This window comes from Sinohyriopsis cumingii, chromosome 2 (assembly GCF_028554795.1).
Source record: "Sinohyriopsis cumingii isolate HCF-2022 chromosome 2, ASM2855479v2, whole genome shotgun sequence".
Classification (NCBI taxonomy): domain Eukaryota; kingdom Metazoa; phylum Mollusca; class Bivalvia; order Unionida; family Unionidae; genus Sinohyriopsis; species Sinohyriopsis cumingii.
The window spans coordinates 134,763,526-134,790,001 of NC_142962.1; the positions used below are offsets into that span (position 1 = coordinate 134,763,526).

General features: G+C 35.3%; 1 protein-coding gene across 1 annotated transcript in view; it reads left to right on the plus strand.

The window, feature by feature from the left end:
* Window positions 1–26,476, plus strand: part of LOC149805886 (uncharacterized) — a 52,001-nt gene that overhangs the window by 16,294 nt on the left and 9,231 nt on the right. The window contains exons 6-14 of the mRNA XM_089950632.1: window positions 2,720–3,206; window positions 3,956–4,181; window positions 8,878–9,059; window positions 10,983–11,223; window positions 15,763–15,959; window positions 23,264–23,620; window positions 24,011–24,374; window positions 25,149–25,269; window positions 25,810–26,024. Of these exons, the coding sequence (XP_089806758.1) occupies window positions 2,720–3,206; window positions 3,956–4,181; window positions 8,878–9,059; window positions 10,983–11,223; window positions 15,763–15,959; window positions 23,264–23,620; window positions 24,011–24,374; window positions 25,149–25,269; window positions 25,810–26,024 (2,390 nt within the window). The remainder of the gene's footprint in view (window positions 1–2,719; window positions 3,207–3,955; window positions 4,182–8,877; window positions 9,060–10,982; window positions 11,224–15,762; window positions 15,960–23,263; window positions 23,621–24,010; window positions 24,375–25,148; window positions 25,270–25,809; window positions 26,025–26,476) is intronic.

Consider the following 26,476-nt stretch of genomic DNA (forward strand, 5'->3'; position numbering starts at 1 on the left):
GTAGTGGTGCATGAGATTGTATTCCAAGTTTAAAAAAATTGTATCTGCTATAGTATGTAACGTTGGGGATTATAATCAAGTTTTATCATGGTTATGATCTTCCTTTTTCATAAGGGCATGAATAGTTTATATTTCATTGTCATTTAGCACTTACGAAAGTTTATTCCAGTTTTTATACTTATGAGACCCATTGTCACAACTAGGCACAAATTACATGGCTCAGTATGGTTATTATATACTAATTAATGCTTAGAGATCTGGCTGAAACCAGATTTACTGTCCAAGTAATTATTGTCGAGGCCAGAATGGTGAGCATGAGGCTCACTGAGGAGATCTAATTAGTGATGCTATCAGTAGTGAAATGAGGCTACCAGTAGGGAAATACACAAACAAAATTAACAGTCATAGGTTGAAGAATGCAGTGTTTGCCAGTCATAGTAAATATGAACGTCAAATGCATTTGATAACTAATGTCTGGATATATATATAAAAGACAATGAAGACACATTTATTTAGAAATATTTACATAAACAATCAAGTCAGACAGTGTTTAGCCAGAGTATCATATGAAACTTTTAAACTCTCGTTTTCTCAGGGGTTTGAAAAATTTAATTGACAGACATCTCCATGATAATGCATGGTCAGTAAATAAAATCAAATTGCATCCAAGAATCAAACCTCTAGAATCAAATCTCTCTTAATAAAGCTTAATACGTATACTAAAAATGTCACAAAGAATTAAATTTACTAAGTGATTTTTGCTTTTATGATAGAAAATGCCATAGTTTTAGTATTTTAATTTTTTTACTTTAATGGCAAAACATGACTACTTCACCAATGGCCTCTGGTCTTCTCTTCAGCATGTGCTGTTATGTAATTTTTATTTGATAGCAAATGTCAGATGCCTTCTGAACTCTTGTGACGTGTTGGACAGAAAGTTCGTGACAGTAAGTCACATGATGGAAAGCCACACTTAGAACTTTGTAATGTTGCAGTTTTTATATGATATAATTAACTGCTACTTCTTTACTGAGATATTAAATAAAAAAGAAAGTATCAGTCATGTGACTTTGTAATATTTTAAACATATTTTATTACAATTTTTGCAACAAAAACAAAATATGTGTATACATAGTATTTGCATACCCTTCCATTTGTCTGTACACCCTACTAATTTTAAAAAGCAACATTGATTTTAAGACAGTATTCATTGCTAAATTCTGGGATCTTTTTGAAACTCTCAACTTCTTTCCCCCACATGTCAGCTAACACATTTAGTACCTCTGTTGCAATTTTAAATAATCAGATTTTCAAGTGTTCTTAAAGATCACTATTAAAGTACAAAATTCTCAACAATTTGGGATTTGACACATGAACAAAGCCAGTAAATGTAAACCAGCTGCATATATGAATAAGTTGGAACCTCTAGCTTTAACTGTTTGCATCTGACATTTACTATGGCCACAACAACCATTTCGAACATATTGTTATTGCTTCTCCTTCTGAAGGTATGGTCATATCATTATGGGTTTCACTAAAAGACTTCTAGTGATGTCTGGTTGGTCCAAAGCGGAAATGGTGCTGATCTTTCATCCAATATGGCCACCCCAGTGACTGTCTTGAAAATCTTGTCATTCAAGTATATCAGAAATGGTTTCAACACTAAACAGTTGAAAAGAAGAAGTGGTGTTCTCTTTGATCACTGGAAGTTATTTAGGCCAGTAAGGTGTCATTCCTTCGAGTGACTCCTGTTATCTGCAGTAAATTAATTCTTCACTTGTGTATACAAATTCTGTACAAAGTCCACTTTTCTTTGTCAAATTTTTGTATATGTCAGCAAAAAGGTACAGAAATGTAGAAACACAAGTTCATTTATACATGAAAAATATATAAACAGTAATAATGCAGCTTCTTGTACTTGTTGTGTTAGTGTAAGTAAATCTTTGGTTCATGATATTGAATAGAATATAGAGTTTGACATAGTTAATATGTCTTAGTTGCATGTTCTTCACACCATGGAACTAACTATATTGCAGTGATTTTCAGCAGCATGAATTAAAAGTAATTTGTGGATAACAGTTGTTCATTGTTAAAATCATGTTAGTCATTTTATAAAGCCATGCATCCAGTAATTTGTGACTGAAGGTGTGGGATTTGGATTTTTAATGTAACTTTCAAAATTTTCAGTTATATCAGTATGATGTCTTCAGTGTGTCAGCTTGAAGTGATGTCTAGTACTGGGGCATCATGCAGCAGACATGTAACATGGTGTCCCATCCAGTCATATTTTCCTTACACTAGGCCGACCATTCCTAACACTAACCTCTTAATGCTGAGTGCCTTGTGAAGCAGCTGGTAGTGTACCATTCTTGTAAGTCTTTGGTATGACTCGGTCAGGGTTCAAACCCATGACCTCCCACATCTGAGGTGGACACTGTAACCACTAGGCCACTGGAGCTGTCGACTGAAGATGCATTGAGCCACTTACTTGCAGTATTAGAATACACACATGCCCTCTCTCCATTTCAAACACACTAATAATTGGGTAAAATTCAACAGACCTGACAGCGCTGACATGGTAATAAGAGATGCTGGTGACATATCACAAATACAGCATCCTGAGTGAGAAAAAAGCTATAGGCACATTTTACACAATGAATGAATAGAATCATGTTATTCTGTCATAAGGCCTTGATGTGTTTTTTTTTTTTTTTTTTAGAGAACCACACTTTCCCCTGCATCTTTCACACAGGACTCAGAGCTTTGAGGAGCGAAATTTAAGCAAAGATGACAAAGAAGAAACTATTACCAACCTTATGAAAACATACAAACTTTTCACCAAGGAATTTTCTAAGGCTTCCATGCCTTCTGAAGATAATGCAGGATCAGCAGAATCCAACTTAGTGACGTCCACTGAAAAACCAGGGCTAGATGGCCAAAATGAGAAAGGAATGACCACCTGGAATGGAATGATGGAGGAGGATGAATTAAGTGATGCCAAAGAAACACCAAGAAGAGGGAGGCCAGCTAAGAGAAAACCAGGGTTACCAGTAAGTAAGGTATTTGATGAAAAGCGAACAAAGACATCCTCTGGGTCTGGAAAGAGGAAAGCAGTGGAGGAGGAGGATGAGACAGATGAAGGGGAACATATTGTTGATGGCTCAGACATGATGGCAAACGAAGTTTCAGAGAATAGGAAAGATAAGGTAAAGAATATGATTAATAATAGCTATGGTGGTAGTTGTTATTACTGAAGGTCTGCTAATTGCTTAGAAAACCCTTTTTAGTTCATATATATATATATATATATATATATATATATATATATATATACTCATAACACACATTCAGCTGAAAACTGCATAGATCCAGATCTGCCACTGCATCATGTGCCAGCCAAATTGCATCAGTATTGTTTGTTAGGAGTAGTCAGTAGAACAAAACCAACATAGACTCTGATCTGCATGTGCATTATGTTACAGCAGATTGGGATCAGTATTGTTTTGAGTTTATATATATATATATATATGTAGTAGATAGTATATACTTATGTCTCGAGAGCAGATTGTTTCACTCAGTTTTTCCATCCTTTTTTCATGATACCTTTGTTTCTTTAGTTTTCCTGCACAAGGCTCCCTCCCCAATGCAGATATCTCCAGTAATTATTTGCACTAAAGACCTGTCTACAATTCATGAGAATCTGAGTATGAAAAAGAAATACTGATATAGACACAGCAGCCATCATTCTTATAATTTGCTGTTTTCTTTGTATTATAGAACATACCAGAAGGAAGTGATGCCAGACTTGTATTTTGACTGTAGAGAGGAACAAAAATAGTAATATAATGATAATTTATGCAAGAATTGCCCATATTGCAGATGATAGTCATCTTTTCTGGTGACCCAGTTAATGTGGAATAGTCCAGTATATGGATGTTTTCTTTATTCATTTCAGATGGACATGGACAGTTACTATGATGCCATATGGCTGTACAAGTCCAGCAAGAAGTATCCCCCCAACAGCTCAGTGGGCTTCAAGAGAGTTATGCGACTCTGTGCCAAGAACTTTGATGCTCAGGGTGAGAAACTGTTCTACCTGGTTGGCAAGAAAAGGAAGCTTGTTGTGAGGAGGAGTGAGGAGCGATGGGGCCTTATGAAGCTTGCTCACATCAAACCAGATGGTAAAGAAATATTTTTTTGCATTGCAGATTTCACAACATATTGTATACAAATGCTAACTGCAGATAAACTTGGCAGGTGATGTGGTATACCGGAGATGGCTTGTCCTTCTCTACCAGTTTCATTTACTTAAAATCTCCTGGACCCTTCATATATCTCATTATAAAACTGCAAGACAGGATTTGGTCAAATTGAAGAGAAAATATTCTCACACAAATGTCATTCATGTTCATAAAAATTATGCTAATCTACTATCAAAGAATACCGCCATTGCTAGAAGATATAAACTCTGTAAGGTATTTGATAAAAAATATATGGATTGTTAAAATATTCGCATAAACTCAGTTTGTTACATTGTTTTAAACTTGTCTTTCATTCTCTGTAATCCAACAGTAGATGATGGACCAGTGTTACAGTCACCATTTCATCTAAGATATTCATTAGGTTCAAAGTTTTAAAGGACTGATATTCCAAATGTTTGCAAGAAGATAGGTCTGGGGATGAAAACATATCTGGCCAAAGGCCAAGTGAGCTTATGGTATGGCCAGATGTCCATCCTGCCTCTTTTGTCTTTCAAACTTGTGAGGTTTCATTTTTTTTTATCAGACTTGGTATGCAAGTTTATGATGAAGATCTTGGTGTTAGGAGCCTAGGCTCGTACAAAAAGTAACAGGAAAAAAGTGGAGACAACAAGTTTTGTAAAATGTAACAAATAATTTATTTCCCTCGAATATCAAGTGAAAAATGAGGAAAAAAAACTTACTGTTTTCTGATTCAAATCCAAAAATAATCCAAGATTTAAAAAAAATAGAAGTCCTAGTAATAAAAGGTCCTGAATGAAACTGAGTTCAAATCCATATAAAATCCAGTATGGAAAACAATGATGTCTGATGTAACCTGTGCTGCAATATCAACATTCTGTTGTTGAATCACAGAAAATATTTTTCCAGTTTTTGAATTCTGTATAAATTTCGATATATGTCCTTGTCCAAGAATTAATTTAGAACACTTTAGTATTTCCTGGGAAAATAATCACTTGAAATCCAATAATTTGAAGAAAATAAAATCTCAGCCCAAACTGGTCATGACAACATAATGTCAAAAGTTTTAAGTCCACTGGCTACTTCTATACAAATTATTAGGTATAAGGCTAACTTAAGATGCAAAACAGATACCTGGATGAGGGTGACATGGTCATCTTTCTAGAACAAAATAGAAGCTTTTTATATGCCTAACATCACGTACTATCAGTTTGGCCTTAACTGAAATCAATGGTTCTTTCTCTGGGAAAGGATAAAAGAATAAAAAAACGGGTTGTTTACCAGAACTGCCACTGTTTCTGAAACAAGGTCAGGAACTAGGTCAGCATTATATACATTGTCTGTATTATTATTTGTTTACATAAAAAATTAAACAAAATGAGTCAGAACTGAACTCTATTCTATTCAAAGCCAGTAAACAAAGTTGCATTACAATAGCATGTAATAGAATTAAAAAAAACTTAAAAACTATCAAACACGTAATTAAATTAAATATATGTAACACTTGGATAAGTTCCTTTATGAGTAACATGCATATTAATGAGGTTATTATGTTTTATTCAACTTGTGAACACCCTAGAGATCGTGTTACTCCTTCAAAAATACATTTCTTCCCTAATCACATTACAGTTAGGGATATAAGCCTGCTACCTCCCAAATCAAGACCATCTAAAAAGACCATAATTTATCTCTTCTGTCAGACAGAGGGTAATAACTCTTAACCATTACCTCCTCTTGCCACCACCAATTGCTGCTAGTTTTTAAGCTTCACTTTCATACTGTCAACTGGGGCCCCAAGTGGCCAAGTGGTCTAAAGTGCTCACTGTTACGGATCACTGCCATCTCACCTCTATCTGCGTGAGTTCGAGTCTCAGGCTCGGCTAATGTTGGTATGTGAGAAAGCCTGCCAGTAGCTTCTCATGGGTCGGTGGTTCTTCCCAGGTTTTCCAGGGTTCTTCCTCCACCAATTATACTGGCCACCATGTATAGCCTATCTTGTGCTGAAAAATGGCGTTAAACCCTACAACAACAACAACATACTGTCGACTTCATATGTGAAACCTTTCATGAATTGATGCCAATATCGGTGTCAAAATTAGCCATCTTTCCTGTAATTTGAATTGATTGTAATTATTCCTCTACAGGTGGTATACATTATTTTTTGAAGTCCCAGATTGCCAAGTGGTCTAAAGTACACGTCTTTACTAATTACTGCCATCTAATATCTGTCTGCATGGGTTTTTAGTCCCAGGTTTGGTCAATGTGGGTATGTGAGAAAACTTGCCAGTAGCTTTCTAAGGGTCAGCGGTTCTTACTGGGTTTTCCCCTGGATCTTCCTCCACCAGTTGTACCAGCTGTCATGTATAGCTTGTGTTGAAAAATGCGGTTAAAAAACTCCTTACAAGTATACTCACAATCATTACAATCGTTTGTTTAAAGAGGTTATGCTTTAGAATCTGTCAGATGCAACTGCTCTGTGATTTTTCTACATAACCCCTCTCCAACAGTATCAGTCTGTGTATGAAATGTGCCAACAAAAATTATAAATATGAATATATTTGACAAAATACACAACTTCAAGCATATGTACAAGCTCAGTTTGTAAAATGTTTATGTCCTAAAAATTATTGTACAATTTATGAACTTTTATTGATATGACCGTGCATCTGTTAATTGCATTGGCACATAATGCAAAATCTATGCAAATCGATGGATTTTGCCTTTTGGACAAATATATTATGAAAAGAAAATCTCTGTTTTTGTTAGTAGATAAAACAGAAATATTTCACTTGTGAAGTGGAAACATTGTATGTTGTCACATGTGGCTTCATGCTCTTTGGGAATGTACTATTAATGCAGTGTAGATCTCTATGCCACACAACTGATGATGTCTCTTATGCACCCCATTGAAGGTCTATATATGAAAATTTTGTTACGTATTTAATTATGTGCAAGAAAAACTTTATTTCTTGTATAAATCATGTCCAGCTTGATGAATTTATTTGGATAGAATTGATGCTAAACACTTTCCCAAATACAAAATTCTTGATTAATATTTTGAAGCAAATTTGACGTGTTTGGTTAAATATAGTGCAGTATTTGCTGATATTGCCATACCAAAATGCAAAGACATTTTTTGCTTATGTTATCACATGTTGTGCATTATTGTAAGATGTTCAGTGTCAGAACTCACATTTTGTAATATATATTTGTATATTTAGCTTTTAATATAAAAAAACACAAAATATACTTTTTGAAACAAATTTAATTATTAAGAGCAAAAGAACCAGTGACCTTAAAAAAAAAACTATTCCTGAGAAATTCTGAAGAAGATTGAGGTTGATCATATGGTGGGAGTTGGACCCACAACCTTCATATCGCAAATCCAGCAGCTTAACCATTGAGTCACCATAGTTCTCTTGAGCATGAATTCCAGTGGTTTCTAAGTTGTGACTTAAGGGGTGGAGTTCCATGGAAGTAAGTACAGATCCATGAAACCATTCTGAATGCACAGATTAACTCTTTGTAATGCCAGGTAAGTGTATACACTTTAATGGTGTGGCTATGAACAGTTTCTGAGTTATAAAGCTGAGCCTAATCCAGGAATCCAGGTGGCAAGGATCAATACAGGTGACAATTCTGCTTGTACAAATGACTTTTTCCTTTGATGCCCAAAAATTGGCTCTTATACCTGATTTAAGAAAGATAAATGACACCAGTAATAATTGATAATGTAGTAAGTATGTGCTCCTGGCTTTTTAATCTTCCATTTACTGTTTCAATACATGTGTGAATTTGCATTCACAAGTTGAAATGTCAATTATTCAGATGAGCAATATTTAGCCCTCTTAGCATTCTTGTTTTGGCCTTGGTCCCTTGAGTGTTTTTAGGTACTTGGAGTTGAGGCAATATCTCTCTGTCTTCCTTTAAGAGGAAATAAAAAAAGTATGCAGCAGTTTTTAATGGACTTTCTTATTGTTTATCAGACAACACATTTTTGTCTCTGATCATTTATCGTCAGTGGACATGAAGAGGACATACATTTAGTTGATATTATGGGGATAGTAGCCCACTTTTAAAGAATTGAGGATGTTCATGGTGTTTCAAATCGCATTGTATTGACATTGCTTCAGCAGAGCCCATTATGACAGATATTTGTGGCAGTTAGATCATCATTTACATCTCAGTTCTTTTAATACAGGACTTGTCCACATTTTAATAGACTAACGAAAATCTTGTTCCGAAAAAGTAAAATGTTATTTTATGTGTTACTGCATAACAGGGCGAGTCATGACATCACACTGGTCTTGAAATTTCTGATAATTTATTATAGATTTTATCGCCAGTTTTGGTGGTTGACCAATGAAAAATCATGTTACATGCACTGGTGTATTACAGTGGTGCATTATGAGATGTTGCTCCTGGGTGCACTAGAGAATATGGAATATTCTCCATAGTTTCTCTAGTTTTCTTCACCTCCATGACCTCATAATACTGTCACCTTTTAAGGAACTGCCACACTGTAGACATTGTAGTGATATGACTGAAAAATTGTTAAAGCTACGTTAAAAATCCAAATCACACACACATTTTTTATGGAGACTGTACATCTCCCTCTCCCTGTTTAGTTTAAAATTTTTCCATTTTTACCTTTCAGGCAGTCACATAAGTAAGAAGAACATGGTAGAGAGACTTGCAAATTTCTTTTGGAAGGGCATGACTATAGACAGTGAGGCCTTTGTGTTGGCATGCCCATCCTGTGATAACTGGGATCCTGTCTTCAGAGCTGATCAGAGCGGCAAGACCAAGAATATTAAAGATCTGTCTGAGGATGACAAGGTGAAATATAGTTTTCATTCCTAGGAAATCATGGTGTGCTGAGAAGCTGGTTGGAAAGAATTACATCTATACATGCTTTAGACAATCACATTAGTTTGTCTGGTTGCTCTTATGCAATATCAAAACATGTTGACCATTGTTCATTTCGTTCGAGCATTATGTGGTTAATGTGTGCAGATAAAAGAATATGAAATTACTTTTATGTCAATATTGTAGCTATTGCACTGAGTGCTATGCTAGTAGATACTAGCTGTTGAACATCACCATGCATTTAATCATTATGTCTGTAAAGAGCTCCTCGATTTTTGAATTTGAATAGCCATTATTTACTTACAAGATAATAACTGTGTTGAGTTGTTGATTGATATAGTGCAATGAATATCTTAATGCCAAGATTAAATAATGATGAATAAAAATGTCTGAACTTCGGGTTCAGTGATAAAGAGAGTAATTTTTGATATTTTATGACCTAAAGAATGTACTTGTTTCCCATCTTACTATCCTAAAAAAAAGTCATTATGCTCATAATTTAATCTTAAATTTCAGTGTCATGTTTTAAATTTGTAAATTTTATCAATAATTAGGTCCAAATTTACATTTCAAATCATCATCTATGACAGTTTCACTGCAGTCTACTTTCACAAAGACCAACAGTGTCTCACTTGGTCCTAGTCAGATTTTGTTTTCCTTTGGTTCAAATCAGTGACAAGTTTTTATTTGTACATTTGTGTGTATTAAAGATGGAAATTTCATTCATTCTGGTGGGGTTATTTTTGTAGTTTGTTTGAATTGGATTACAGTGTTCGATAGAATCTGTTTTGCACTTTATGCATCTGCTTTTGCTCTGCACTTTTCAATTATTACCCAGTGCCATCATCAAAATTTTGTAATGAATCTAAATAAAAATTTGCTGCCTTTTGTACCATGTGATTTTTTAAAGGAAATTTGAGGTCTATATTTCAAATGTTTTGCAAACATCACGTTTAACAGAAAACTTGGTGTTAATTAATATGACTGCTGTGTTTATTTTTTTCAAACATTCTGAAATTGGAGAAATTATGGAGAACTAACTTTTGGAGGGCAAACATTCCAAGAAATTTATATTGGTTGGGGTTAGACTTTGTTGTGGTTATTAAAGTTTTGCCTTGAAAAACTCTCTGATATATATATATATATATATATATATATATATATATATATATATATATATATGAATTATAAAATAAACAACACCAACACGTAGAATGTGTGACCGGTTTCGCTTTAATGCTTCATCAGACTGAATTCAAACTGAATTCAATATCATTGCTTACGTCATTAAATATGTTGTTTCTAAGTGATCAATGAAATAAACAATGATATAAACTTTTTTTTTTTTTTTTTTTTGTGTAATTTATTTTCTTTTCTTCTAATAAGCATGTATTATACATAATACTAATGTTACTAAAACTGTTTATCTCTATTTGTTAATAAATGGTATATATATATATATATATATATATATATATATATATATATATATATGAACAATATTTACTTGGAAAGTGATGATTTATGGAGTTGTTTATATTTGATTAGGCTGCTATTTAACTTTAATCACTGCCTATTATTAACAAGTTGTTTTCATGATTCCCTTTATTTATCTATTCAGACAAATTAAAGTTGGTTTATAGCTAATGCATTTCTGCATATTCCCATGTTTCTTACAGTGATGAAAATATGTTACACTTGTGGACATCAGCAACTTCAAAGCAAGAATTTAGCCTTACTATGATTCAAATCCCTACATTTTTAAACACAAGATATGCTGTTTTTGTTGAATGAGCATTGGTATAGACAGATTGACTTTGGCAATTTTGAAAGTTGCTAGTACCAGCATAACTTAAAATGTTGTAAACCAGAGAACATCTTGTTTTTTATCAGGAGGAAAAGACAATCGACAAACCGGAGGTATACAAAGAACTCCAGGAGTACCTTTCCAGTGGCAGCTTTTCTGCTAATGCATCAGACTCATTGAAGGTGGATGTCAGGAATGTATCAGGAAAGTTTGTTGTGGATGGGGATCATCTTTACAGAACAAGTGGAACTAAAAGACCCAAGAAACTAGTTGTAACCTCAATGGTCAGAAGACGAGAAATTATTGAAGACTGTCACCTTGTTAGAGGTATATACACATTTTGAATGCTGGCAGTGTGACCAAATGTATTAATTTCATTGCACACATTGTATTTATGGAGGTCAGGAGTAACAAAAATGTGAACAAACTCTTTGTAGGACACTTGTTTCATCACACAGAGCTTTACTTGCAATACTATCCCTTGTATAATTGTAGGACTAATACATCTTGTAGTACTCTCCTTTGTATAACTGTAGGACTAATACATCTTTTAGTACTCTCCTTTGTATAATTGCAAGACCAATACAGCTTGTACTTTCCCTTGTCAGGGCACTCTATTATTATGAACTGATGAGAGAGTGGAGGGTTTAAGGTGAAGTTATTTATATTTTGAACATGCATAGTGGAGAGAATGTTGGTATATCTCTAAGTTACTTTTATGTACTATGGTTGAATTTCTTTGGATAATATACTTGTGGAAATTGGACATGATTTAAGCACACAGCCAACTAAAATGACTGCTCTCTTGTGCAATAAAAAAAATCAACCTGAATTCTACACTGTCTTTATCAGTTATTAAAATAGTGAAAACAAATTCTGTGTGTGTGTGTGAGTTGGATTTTTAACGTAGCTTTAACAATTTTTCAGTCATATAGCTACGATATCTGCACTGTGGCATTTTATAGTGATGTCTAACACTGGGCAGTCATGTCACAGATATGTAGCATGATATCCCACCCAGTCACATTATCCTGACACCAGGCCAACCAGTCCTAACACTAACCTCTTAATGCTGGGCACCAAGCGAGGCAGCTGTTAGTACCATTTTTATGTCTTTGGTATGACTCAGTGGGGGATTGAACCCACGATCTCCTGCATCCAACCAATTCTGTCACTCTCTCAAACGTTCATAATATATGTAGGGTACCCCCCAGGACCAATATAGATTGCAGTACTCTCCCTTGCATAATGGTAGGACCAATACTGCTTCAGTATCCCCAGTACATCTTATTTGCCCTGCAACACATCATGGGGATTTTTCCTTTGTAGGATTAGATTAAGAAATGCCTAATTGGATTCAGAAATGCATATGATGCAGATGGACTCAAAATTATCCAATAGATTTAAACCATGTGACCTACACAGTGCAACATCACATGCAAGTTAACTCTGCCAATGTGGAATGTAAGATTGTTTATTTCATCAAGAGTGAACCAGTAATAATGAGTTCATTCTCAACAATTATGCATGCATTGAGGTAGCCCACGTGTATATTGATAAATTTAACATTAAGTATTTTCATATTTAGTACAGTAAAACTAATCTTTTAAATTTTTGTCTTCAAATAAACTTTATCAGCATGATATAATGCATACATGTATATGTTCCTCCAGGTCGCAGGCTGGATAAGCGATACTGAAAGCCACACCCTTTGATGTAAATAAGTGGATAAAACTTAGTTGCTGACCATAGGTTGCACATGTCTGATATAACATCCCCCTGCAAACACACACATCCAACTATATGACATGTTACAAATGCTATTTGTCAAGGAGCTAAATGTGTTGATACTGAATGTTACAAGTTATTATTCTGGGTAAACCATGTTTTTCATGTAACTTGTTCTAAGTGAACACAACAAGAATAACTTGTACTCAGATTTATTGAGACCTCCAAGACTTGTGCGAAAGGAACTCCATTTACAGCAGAAAACAGCATGCTTGGATATTATTGTAATGTACATTGTAATAACAGGAAGAAATGAAAGCAAAGCCCAGATGCCCATGATTATTTCATATTCATCTTTCCCATAACATTCACTTATTTGTACCAAAAATTGATTGTATTATATAAAGATTAGTGACACAGTTTCTCTTTTAAGGATAAACAAAGCAATTGAGCAATCAATACTCTCACCTCTGTCTGCGTGGGTTTGAGTCTAGGATTCGGCCAATGTGGGTATGTGAGAAAGCTTGCAAGTAGCTTCTTGTGGGTCGGTGGTTCTTCCCGGGGTTTTCCCGGGTTCTTTCTCCACCATTAATACTGGCCGCCATGCATAGCCTATTGTGTGCTGAAAAATGGCGTTAAACCCAACAACAACAACAGCAGTCAATACAGCTGTCATGCTTCATCAGATTTTGATAAAGCAATCAGTACAGCTGTCACAATGCATTGGCTATTGATACAACAATCAATACAGCTGTCATTGCATTAGTTATTGATACAACAAAAAAAACAGCTGCCACTGCATCAGCTCTTGATACAGCAATCAATACAGCTGTCATTGCATCAGCTCTTGATTCAGCGATCAATATAGCTGTCACTGCATCAGCTCTTGATACAGCAATCAATATAGCTGTCAAAAATAGCAAAAACCTACAAGTTGTATAAAATAATTTGTTAAAATTTATTTCCTTAAAAACAAAGTGAAAAAGTAAAATAACTTGCAGTATGGTGAATGAAATCGTAAACAGTCCTAAATGTTAAAATGTATAGAGTAATCCAAATGAGTTCCAGTAGTATTCCAAATGATGTTTACTATTGTACTGGTGTACAAATAGTAATGAATGAATCACTGATATAATCCCAAAATGTCTTTAAATGAATTAACAGTTATTCCAGAAGCTGTAATTACAAACTCTGAATGGTTCAAGTACTTTGTAAATCCAGTGAATGAATAAATTAAATAAATGAAGCCTTTCAGCTAAATACAGCTGAATATCTTGTAAGACTGGTGTTTACTACTCAGAATGTCTAATTCTCTAGTAAACATTTCTTGTATGTAAAGCTCAGACATAGTTTCAGAAACAAATGAAAGACACATATTCTTTATAGAAGGATCAAAACTTGTAAACAAGATCTGATGTTAACCAATCAAAATTAGGTCAGTCTGACCTTTGAAAAACTCATGTCCTGAAATTATATCACATGATGTTTACTTGGATAATAATAAACTTTGGAACTTTATGAATGAATTTATACATTATACAAGAATACTTATCATTAAAGTGCAGAGTTTAAGATCATAGAGAAAATTAGTGTTTAAAATATTATTAGTATTTAAAATATTATTAACTTAATGACTGTTACGAACTATGATACTGAAAATAATACACATAATATACACATACATTGCACCTCCCTTCAACTGCTCCAGTGACCTAGTGGTTAGAGCATGCACCTCGGAAGCGGGAGGTCGTGGGTTCAAACCCCGGCTGAGTCATGCCAAAGACTTACAAAAATGGTACTAACAGCTGCCTCGCTTGGCGCTCGGCATTAAGAGGTTAGTGTTAGGACTGGTCAGCCTGGTGTCAGGATAATGTGACTGGGTGGGACATCATGCTACATATCTGCTGCATGATGCCCCAGTGCTAGACTACCGCAATGCAGACATCGTAGTGATATAACTGAGTTCTTTTAAAGCTACGTTAAAAATCCTAATCACACACACACACACCTCCCTCACAATGAAAAAGAAAGATTTATGCAGTAAAACTTTCTTTTGCATATTACTCTAACATACATAGCAGCAGACCATTGCATGTATATTTACATGAAAACAATTTAAATAAATATTTTTAGAGAACTGGAAGATTCATATTAAATTTGGAGTAAATGCAAGGGTTATATTAGTTACGTTGTATACTCTTAAAAGTTAACCCCCAAGATTAATTGCTTGACTAACATTTATTGATATTTGCAAGTAACATTTATATTAGATTACATTAACATATGCAAACTCAGAAATGTCATTGCTGATGTTTTTGTTGTTATGGATTTAACACCATTTTTCAGCACATGATAGGCTATACATAGCAGACTGAATATTTGATGGAGGAAGAACCTGGGAGAACCCCAGGAAGAACCACAAACCCACAGGAAGCTACTAGCAAGCTTTCTCAGATACCAACATTTGCCAAGGCAGAGACTCAAACCCAGAGAGAGAGAGGTGAGATGTCAGTGATCTGTAAAGATGAGCTCCTTAGACCACTTGGCTACCCAGGGCTTATTGTATAAAATAGAGACATTATAAACATGTATGTAGGAAAAAAGGGAAGAAATTAATGTTGTCTTATTTTAAATATAAAACAGTTCTTTAAAACTTAAAAATTAAGAATATGTAGATTATTTGTCGTTTCCAAGAATTTAATCACAACTTTCTTTTTTCTTTTTTTCCAACCATTCTTCACTATTAGCATGAAATTTCTAAAATATCCACAAGAAAGTTCTGAAATTCTTATAAGCAAGTTAGGAATTCCCATATTGACCATCACTCTTAGAACTCCTACAGTGCACTGGGCAATTCTAGAATTACACATATTTTCCCTTTATCCAGAACATATAAAGTACTGGTATAGCCTTGTTAACCTAACTTCTTATTATCATACTTTTGCATTTATGCATCTTAGTATTTGGAATGATAAATTTCAAGTCATTCAGACCTTGTTAAAATGAAAATTAAACTGTTAAAATGAGAACAAATGTATGCCATCAGCCAAATTATATTCTGCTTTCCTTGTTTTCAGCATATGTCCTATAGAGTGGATTCTTTGCCAATAATTTTGCTTATACTTTTTTCTCCTCCAGGACGTCATGCTGACTACCAGAACACCCTGAAACGCGTTGAGGATGATTATTACTGGTTTGGACTGAAGGTGGATGTCAAAGTTTTCATCAGCATGTGTTGTGACTTTGGCAACGAGAAACTTTCAGATATCAGGAAAACCTCAAGACAACAAACACTGCAGAGATATTTCACTTTCAGTGATACATTTGCTAATCAGGTAAGCTTTAAATAACCTGTCTGCTAGAAATTTAGTTTGCGTAACTGTATCATGCTAAAAATGAAATTGTTTTCTGTCATATGCAAGATATTAGGGTTTACTATGCTGGTTGGGAAAAAAAGAAATAAAGCATGTTATTTTACCAAGCTATCTCAGGCAGACCTATCAACTCTTTTTTGTCAGAATAAATATTAAATAGAATAAATATTAAATAATTTCATGGTATCAAACAGACTAATTTCAATACAGGTACAAGATATTTTGATTAATTAATTTGCTCAGTATTAAATTTAGAGTCTTCAAAACTTAATTAATTACATATGATGCATAAACTTTATGGAAGCAATTTTCATTCTCTCTGTACATTTGATTGTATATATACTGTATGAACTGCCTACTTGGAAAAACACAGGAGATTCAGACCTGATAACACAGACTGCACTGATATTTAGGAGTATTTTTAAAAAGCCTTAAACCGTGCTGTCTAACCCGGGGGCTGATTTTAAATGGCCTGCTAGAGCTTGAGCAGCTATATAGTTGTTGCTTTTCAGTTTTCTGCTGCGGCCTTTGGGTTCAAGAAAAACATTTTTCAGTGGCCTGTAGTGTCAAAAAGGTTGGACAGAACTGGCTTAAAACATAGAAGAAATTTTATATAAAAATTGTATGTAACATATTTATTGCAAGAGCATAAAAGAACGAAAAAACAAGGTTCATCACTACTCAGCATATTTCAACATCTCGGTTCTTGAAGAAGGTTCTTGATGTTAGGGGCAAGAAGAAGAACTAACATTGCTCTTTTGTCATGAAAGTTGTTCTTTGTTTCATTGATAGACACCCTTAGTCCTTGAAGCAAGCATAATCTTATTAGCAAATAAAGCAAGAATAAAGTGACATAGAGGTGTGAACATTCATAAGAATATTTAATAGGTCATCATCAGCCAAAACCTGGGAATAGTGATATGTTGATATTCTGTGCTTCCTTGGTATATGGAAAGCTATTCTAATAGACAATGCATTTCTATTTTCAAGTGGCATTGCAGTGGGCAACAATTCCAATTTTGACATGCTAGTCCAGTTAGATTAATTTGTTGAAAATTTTCGAATATTTACAATTTTTGTCCTTGTTTCCATGATAAAATGAGGCAACTCAGATTGCATTTTGCTTACAAGAACAGTTAATTTGGACTGGAGTGTTGTCTTGCCATGCATTGAACCTTATGAATACTTTGAATTGTTGATTTGTCATGGAGTACTAGTTTTCATGATGGAGTACTAGTTTTCATGATGTGTTGTGTCGTGTGTTACAAACCGTAAATTGAACAACCCTTCAAATACTGGTTTTTCTGTGGCAGCAATAAAACACCTTCCGAATGCTACAGATTTAAGTTTTGACAAAGATGTGTCCTTTTTTTTCACAGAACCTCAAATATTTTGCTTGCAAATATGAACTGACATTATTTTACTAGAAGGATAAATTGCTTATTCTCTTTAGTCAGCCTATTAGTACATCCAGACCTAACTTAACAGTTACCTCTGGAAAATAACACAGTTGCCTCATTAGAAAGGTTACTGCATTTGAGAGGTTTATTTCTTCGATGCATTACACTATCATAATTCAATAGGAAAATCTCTATTTCATGAAAAATCTCCCCTCCCAAGATCAAAAAGGATGTTTGCCATATCTTTTGGGTAGTTTTAGTAGCAAAATTGCTAAAAGATCATCTGCTTGCCTAGTTGGAAGGCAAGCTGAAATGTCTCCACTTAGAAGGTTGTGCCAGGTCCTATTGTCAGTTGTTTCTCCTTATGCTTGGAAGCAGGAGTATTCTTGAGGCCTCACAGATACTGAATTCACTTCTGCATTTTCATGAGTTGAGTGATTATTTGAAGTTTTCTCATCTCAAGAAGTTTAATATTACTAGTTATATATTTCTTGCTTTGTCTGCATCATTGATGAAGATTTTGCACTTAAATAGCTTAACTTTTTCATCTATGACAAAAGTGTATTGGCACCAATGTAATTACCTGCCCTACGATCCTTAGTACTTTCAAGTCAACTTTGTACATGACCTTATTTATTTATTATATGAAGCAGTTCATTTGTTAAAGCCTGTTGTAAGATTTTTCATGTAATTTTTTTTGCCATTTTGTGACAACCCCAAAAAAATAAGTTCATTGGGATACTAATTTCACCTGTCAGTGTTCTGATCACACTAGTTGAATGTGTCACACAATGGGCCTTATTAAGTGCCTGAAATGTCAGCAGATTAAGCTGTCAGTGTTCTGATCACACTAGTTGAATGTGTCAACACAATGGGCATTATTAAGTGCCTGAAATGTCAGCAGATTAAGCTGTCAGTGTTCTGATCTGACTAGTTGAATGTGTCAACACAATGGGCATTATTAAGTGCCTGAAATGTCAGCAGATTAAGCTGTCTGTGTTCTGATCTGACTAGTTGAATGTATCAACACAATGGGTATTATTAAGTGCCTGAAATGTCAGCAGATTAAGCTGTCAGTGTTCTGATCTGACTAGTTGAATGTGTCAACTAAATGGGCCTTATTAAGTGCCTGAAATGTCAGCAGATTAAGCTGGCTTAAGACAATCATTTTACCTGTTATTATGACTCTGTGGTCTGAAAATATGTAATAAAAAAGTGAGAACCAATAATTTTTGTAAAATTCAACCAGTAATTTATTTCCATAAAATAGAAAGTGAAAATAGCAAAAATATCTTATGGTATTGTGAAATAAATCCCAAATAATCCTACAACTTCTAAGACAAGACCTAATAAAATTCTGAAAAAAGTTTAATGATAATCCAAAATAAATTTAATACTGCAAGTGTTGATATGACTGTGGTGACCCATGTGTGTTGTGCCAACAGTTTTTTGTTGAATCACAATAATACAATCCAAGCGTACACCCTTGTTTGAAATTTCACTATATATCCAAGTCTCTATTTCCAAGATATTATTTTTGAGCACTTTGTATTTCCAGAGAAGGATCACTTGAATTAAACAGTTTGAATAAATTAATTCCAGCCCAAATAAAACACTGGTAAAACAATAATACAACTGATTCTGCCAGATCAAAGGAATAATTTCTAGAAAAACAGGATTATGTAGTTCGCTAAGTGACCTCGAGTCACAATAAGCATTTTCATAACAAAAAAATGTAATGGAAATTTTTTGGAAGGTTCCACATGTTTACTCAGGCAAAGATAATAACCTTTTAGTTAACCCATACTCATAGAGAAAAATTTAGCCTTGTATTAATAGTTGTTTACAGAATTAAAAAAAATCAATGGTCAGGTAGAAACAAGATCAAGTGCAAAATACAGTTTTCTTCTGCATGTAATCAGTTAAAGATTTTTTTTTTTAAAAACTAACAAAAACTGCAAATTAAATATACATAATACTATATATCTAATATATTTATGAGGTGCAGTTCAGACTATACATGTAATGTATGTTCTGTTTTTGTGGGCCTAATACCATTTTTCAGCTAATGATAAATGTACATGGCAGCCAGTAAAACTGGTGGAGGAAGAACCCGGGAAAAGCCCAGTAAGAACTATTGACCCACGGAAAGCTGCTGACAAGCTTTCTCACATACCCACATTGGCAAAGCTGAAGACTCGAAGCCACATGGATAGATGTGAGATGGCAGTGATCGGTAAAGGGAGCCTGTGGACTTCATCAGCCCCAGCATGCCTTGGACTTCCAGGACTTGGTATGGTGATCTGATTGGGAGATATACCTAATCAATGTTCATTTCTTAGTAGTCTGGATTATGGCACCAGAAATTGGCTGGTTCTGAACCATGTTGTCAGCTCTGGCACATCCTTGATCTTTGTCATCAACAACTGAGATTGGATATGAGGGACTGAGTTGCTGATATACCCAGTCTTTGTCCCAAAACAAACAGGAACTGACACTTGGTCATACCTTAACCAGTTCCAGCAGTATCATGGACACATAGCATAAAACCATCACCAAATTTGGTGAAAGCACAGTGAACCCCTACTGGACAGGTCTATCACCACTTGAAGTTATGTTGCAACCCAGTGCTGTTTATGGCAACTTCTCCTTCATGAACATACAGTACCTGCCATTGACCTTTTGGTGACTCTTAGGTGAGTGCCTGAAGATAACCATGTTCCAGCTTGGACAGACTCCCAACATCATTCACTTTTCCTGATATCATGCTTTTCCAATTCACATTTTGCTACCTTTGGAGGGTTCTTTGCCACCTAATGGATTCAATTTGAGGACACACTCGTAAGTATTATCCTTCTCTCTCAATCTGACATTGTCCTGGATAGACCTAGACTTCTCTACATTACATGCAATAGTCTTCCAGTTAAATCTTCTTATGCTGCAACAAGTTTCAGTTGACCCTTCTTCTGCAGTGATGACTTCAATCACCTTTAGCCAGGTTTGTTAAAAGAAACCTACTCTGAAGATGAAGTCTCAGCTGTTGACAAAGCTTCCATTTTGTGCATGGCCCAGAATGCATCAGCTGACCAGCAGTGTTGCAGTGATTGGCTCTATGCTCATCTTGGTCTTGATGTCTGTATTTGAGCAACTTGAACATAGCCTAGACAACTTCAGTGTCTGTTGGTCAGTCTTGCACATGGTTCACATACTCAAAGGGCAACTCAGCACTTCCTCTCCAGTGCTGTAGCTGCATCCATTAAGCTTTAGCTCGCGTAAAGAGTTGCACTCCTTTCCTCAGATCACATTTTCTGTCTTACAACCTTTTATTTTATGGCCAGATTGACAAGGTCAGAAAACAGGTCACAGAAGGACAAACCTTATGCCAGACCAGCAATTCTGGACATAATACAAGAAGAGAACAATTATTATCAACCCATCTTATATTCACAGCTTCATGCTTAGAGAAAATTAAGGCATTTCTTTGTTTTCCTTTTTCTCATATTCCAAGGATAGTGTGTTTGTCTTTACTCTTCACCACAGAACTTGCTTTGAATTGGTTCTAACTGGAATATACACTTTTATAAAAAGAACAGCCAAATTCCTTCACAACTCACAACTCGCAACACAACACAACTCATTATTCCAGGCCTTTTTAAAATCATTGCTCTCTCAGCTAATATCTTTTTGTCACTTTTTGTCACTTGAGTTTAGCTTGGAAAGAAAACCCTAAGATCTATCCACAACACTGTTGGGGTGAAAGAACTTGCAGATCCAAACCACATGATGAGAATCCCAATTTAGCAAGAAACAAAACCACTTGTTTTACTTTTGTTTTTATCAGGGATTCCTTGTCAACAAGGACAAATTTCCTTCAGTCCCATCTTGTCATTCATCTGGGCATGGGGTTCCAAGCTTTGTTTTATTTCTGAGTTTGTCTCCACCTAAACATATCTTGAGTGTCACCTCAGTGGTTCACCCTTGAAGAGTCATATCTTAGGCTGGAAATCTCTTTGCCTTTTGGTTTTCTCATTGCTGCTGCAAACCTCTCTACTCTCAGATCCTGCGGATCACCCTTCTATTTTTGCTGATGACTAAAACTTTGTCAATGACACTTAATGATTAAAAAAATTGTTTATATTAACATATTATCTTAGCAAATGGGAATATATTCCTGATTTCATGGCACATATCTTGCTGAAGAATAAACTGATGGACATTTTAATTTGTATGGAGGCAGCATGACTTGTCCACTTTCTATCCTCATTCCAAGTTGGTTTTCCCCATTAAGAGTGCTGTGTATCAAAGTATCAAAGGGAGTCACAGTAGAGAGTCATACCAATAACCTAAGTATCACTGATTTGATATCTACCCAGGCCAGTCTGGGTCACCTGCCTTCATATAATTACTTGGGAAATGCATTTGAATCTTATTTCCTTGACAGCGATACAGTCAGTAATATGTTAAAAGTGCTATAAAAACCAACCAACCAACATCCATATATATTGGTCCCCTACATATATACTGAGTCGGGAGATGTTATCTTGAAAGAATATTCATTTTATTTCATCTAACATGTATTACTTTCAGAAGCCAGGAGATAACCCAGTCACAGACCTTTTTCTTTCCATGTGGGATTTTCACAGGTGTTGCTCTTGTCATCAGATCCACATTCAAGTCCACCACATCAGGGTCAGGCTAAAGTTCATTCCTACCTCACAGTACTGACAGAATCACCTGATCCACACTGACTTGGTTCTTTCACCCCTCACAGTCAAATCATTACCCACTGGAGTTATGTTTGCAGTCCTCCTTACAATGAGCTGGAGTGATGTGTTCCAGACACCAGCTACAGATTGAAAACCTGGGTAGACTCTGACCTTGTCTCACTAAATATGTCTTTTCCCTTACCCTCGGATTTCCAGCCTTACAGAAGTAAGTAAATATGTCTGCTGACTAATTCAGAAAACTTGGTGGGAAACATGATGAACTCTTATTCCCCAGTCCAAGCTCTTCCAGGAACATGATCCCAGACTGACTTCTTCATCAGGTGACTTATGCAACACACATGTGCTGTACTGTTCATTGATATTTGCCTTTGTATTCATCTTTTTTTTGTATTGATTGAGTTTTTATCTCCTTGATCCTTGCATTAATGGAGTGTTATTGTGTTAATTTTGAGAGGTTTTTGTTCCTTGCCATGCAAATGATATATCAGTAAATTGAATCCCCCTTCATAGTTCTGGTGCTAGGTAAGTATTGTTTATTCTATTTGATTCCAGAGTTTTGTTTTGTTGGCTGGGCCTTGGCTTGACTCGTGATTAAAACTTCAGTGGCCTTGAAGCTTAAGACCCATGGACTAGTGACGATCATTTTGCATGCCAATATTTTTCAGCTACTAATGTAAGAGAAAACATGTTTCTTTGTCATGCATATCTAATTACAATATGTGCACACCCTTGTAAGCCCTTCTTACAGTTAGATCTCTGGAAGACTGTGCACATCTCTCCAGTTATAACTAATAGGTGTCAGGATTTGTCATCATTCCCTCTATTTAAGGGGAGACCACTCTAGTCTGACTTTACTGTGGGAAGCAGACAGCCTGTTAGCACTTCTGTTCATGAAACAAGCCAAAAGATGTGAATATCAGTAGTAGCCTTCAGTAGCCAGATTTAAGAAGGAGTAGATGTACTAAAGTATTATGATAAGGTAAGTATTATAGGAGCAACATATTTTATTCTAAGAGTTGACTTCCATGGTAACTTGGTGTAAGGAACCAAGTGGCTATTGAAGGCAGGTGATTGCTTTGTAGAATTGACCTTTAAAGCAGGTTTGACATCATAGTAAGCCTGATATATGTTTTTGTAGGACCCTAAGATGGATGATGCAGTGCTATCCTTACTATCCATGCTAGAGGATTATGTTAGCAATGAGATATCTCCAGCAAAACAAGACAAAGCAGGACTAACGATTGATGAATCAGATGAGGCCAATACAAGTACCTCAGAAGCACAAAAATTAGCATCACCGACATCCACAGATACTATAAATGCAGGAGAAGGAAGCACTAAATTGGTGAATGGTATTAAGACTGGGACTCAAGTTCAGCAAGATGGTACCAAAGACAACCAAGGCATGGAGGCAGTCAAACCTGTAGATGAATCTGTTCAGGATAACACACTCACACAAATCCCAGCTGAGCCAGAGACCTCTACATTAGAAGAGGTATAGTAATAGACTAGGATATATAATTTATGAATGTCTTCTTGTATTATGTAGAAATATACTTGAAAATGTATTAAAGCAAAAATATGGATTGGTTTATTGCCAGAATTAGACTATAATGAGATATTGGTATCAATGTTCTGGTAATAACATCATCAACATAAATGCTTTAAAAAAAAATCCCAATAAATATTTTCATTGGTTGTATTCATAATATTTTATATCATGGTACTTTTGGTCTGTGTGAACCAATTTCAGGACTGTGGTTTTTACTATTCACTTAGCATTTTGTTACTTGTACATCATAGTTCAGTGCTCTTCAAATCTTCATTTAACTTGGTTGGATGGTATTGAGGATCAAGCATTATAAACATGATATCAATCTTGCAGCCCAAAACTCCAGTTAAAATTGACAAGAGAAAGTTGAGTGATCCAGTGACCCTTGCAGCTGTAAGGTCCATTCTTTCTTACTCTGAGAAGAGTGGAATGGAGTTGGATCTGGACATTGCGGAAGCACATGAGGAGGAGGTTGTGGAGGAAGAAGCAGAGGATGAAGAGGAGAATGAGGAGGAAGATGAGGACGAGGAGGAAGTTGGAATGATGAAGTCTGGAGATGCTATAGTAAGTCCCATCAAGTCAGGAAAAGATGACCCAGACTATACTCCAGGCAGTACAAAGAGCTCAAAAACTCCACGACCAACCCTGAGGTGTACAGTCTGTGACAAAGTGGTGCATGGACCTATCAAGTTTGCCAGTAAGTAATTAGCTCGACATTACATTTAGCAATACACACTTGTATGGAATAAGTTGCACACAGTCATATTTAATATCCAGCAACCTCCTCTTCCTAATAGAATGATTTGGGTAGAAATAAAGGTAAAAATGTATGAATTTTTTTTCTCACATTTTAAAGGCACCATTTTAATACCAAAATCTTTGTTAACTTAAATACTTGTTACATATAATTCAGTACTGACCTGAATAAAGATGATTAGTTATCAATGTTTGTGGTGATTTGCAGACTTCCTTCTTGGAGAAAATATGTTGTAATTTTATGCAGCAGAATTTTGAAGTGCTGCTGACTTGCATTTATCATTAGAATGTAAAAACCAACAATTGCTGCACACCTCAGAATAACATGATCAATATGGTTTGACCTCGTAGATATGAAGTTTCAATTTTACCTGGGTGTATTTTAGTGCTGTGAGAGTTTGCATGTAAAATTACTTAGTTGCAAGTAATATTATCTTGTTAAATATTCGAAAATGCTAATGCTTATACAAGTTTAACAATCACAGTGCTGTGAAGGAAAATGACAAAGCCAGCAATATGTATACAAGACCTTAAAAGGTCATCTTACCAATCATGGCCATGGCAGACACTGCCCTTGGATTATGAGTTTGACACTCCACCAACCCAGCTGTCATATCTTCTCACTGAAGTGAAAAACAGAGATTGAAATTCTGTAATTCATTTCATGAAACATGAAATGATAAATTTATGGCTTTAATCTCTCTGCCTTTTTCAGTGCACATGTACAAGCACACAGGTCTAAAGCCCTTCCAGTGTGAGAAATGTGGTAAGAAATTCACCAATAACAAGACTCTAAGGATTCATACCCGGAAACATGATGGATATCTCCCATACCTGTAAGTTTGAAAACAATGTCATCAGAGTATATAGACCTTCACCAAGAAATAAACTTTTAACATCACCCGCTTCAGGTTGAAACAGATCTAGGATTTTCTTTCTTCATCTACCTGGCCCCTTTTTGGACAAATGTTAAACTTTAGTGATATCAAGGGCTAATCTTCTTATACACTACTTAAATTGACTAAACTGTTTCAACCTTCAAAGCTGTGGACTTTTCCTTTCCTTCTTGTAAAGTAGTAGTGTCACAGAATGACAGTAAATGACCCAGGAGGGGGATGGTATGAATGCTTTTGCTTTCAAAAGTGAGATAATTTACTGTTAGCATGGGCCTCAAGTCATTCATTACTATGATGGCCATTGTATGAATGCCGATAAATTTTGTTGGGTCAAGACAGTACGTGATTAATTGGACTTCCCTTAAGAGATGAAGTTGGTTTCTTCTGCTGTAAACCTCCTCCCCGAATAGAATCACAAGAGTTTAATTAAATGTTTTGTCCATTCTTATGAGTTTACATGATACAGTCTTTAAATTTCAGGTGTAATCAGTGTGGCAAGGGCTTCCCAAGTATTGGAAGCCTAAAGTCCCATCTAAGAACCCATGACAGGGGTGGGGGTATGCCAGTCAAGTGTGAGTTCTGTAACAGAATGTTTGCCCACAGACATCTTTTGGAGAGACACAGGTTGAACAAGCACATTAACCTCAAAACAGAGTTCAAGTGCTCAGAGTGCAGCAAGATATTCAGCTACCAGAGTAAGTCACTCATTGTCTGCTCTTTCTATCATATACACACATAAGTGAAACCTGATCCCGTAGACACTTAAGTATAAACGACACACACACAAACAAGACAATATGTACAGGTTCCATTTGTTCATTTTCATATCAGTTGCCCTGTATATAAAGGGCTATTGGCCGTTAAGGATAGAGATTAGTCCCTTATAGACATACTTAAATATATATTACATCATATAAGCTTCATTATACAAACTAGCTTTGTATAACATGACATGTTCAATTTTCAGAGCGTTTTATTCTTTAATTTTGGCAACGCATAGATTCTGGAAATATGTAGTGTCATATTTAATATGTGGATATTGTTTGCAATTAAGTGATAAATCCTTGCCAGTCAATACAAATCTTAAAGAAATAAAGGGGTAAACATTTAGTTAATACAATAGTCAATAATTTGTGTCCTTGCATGG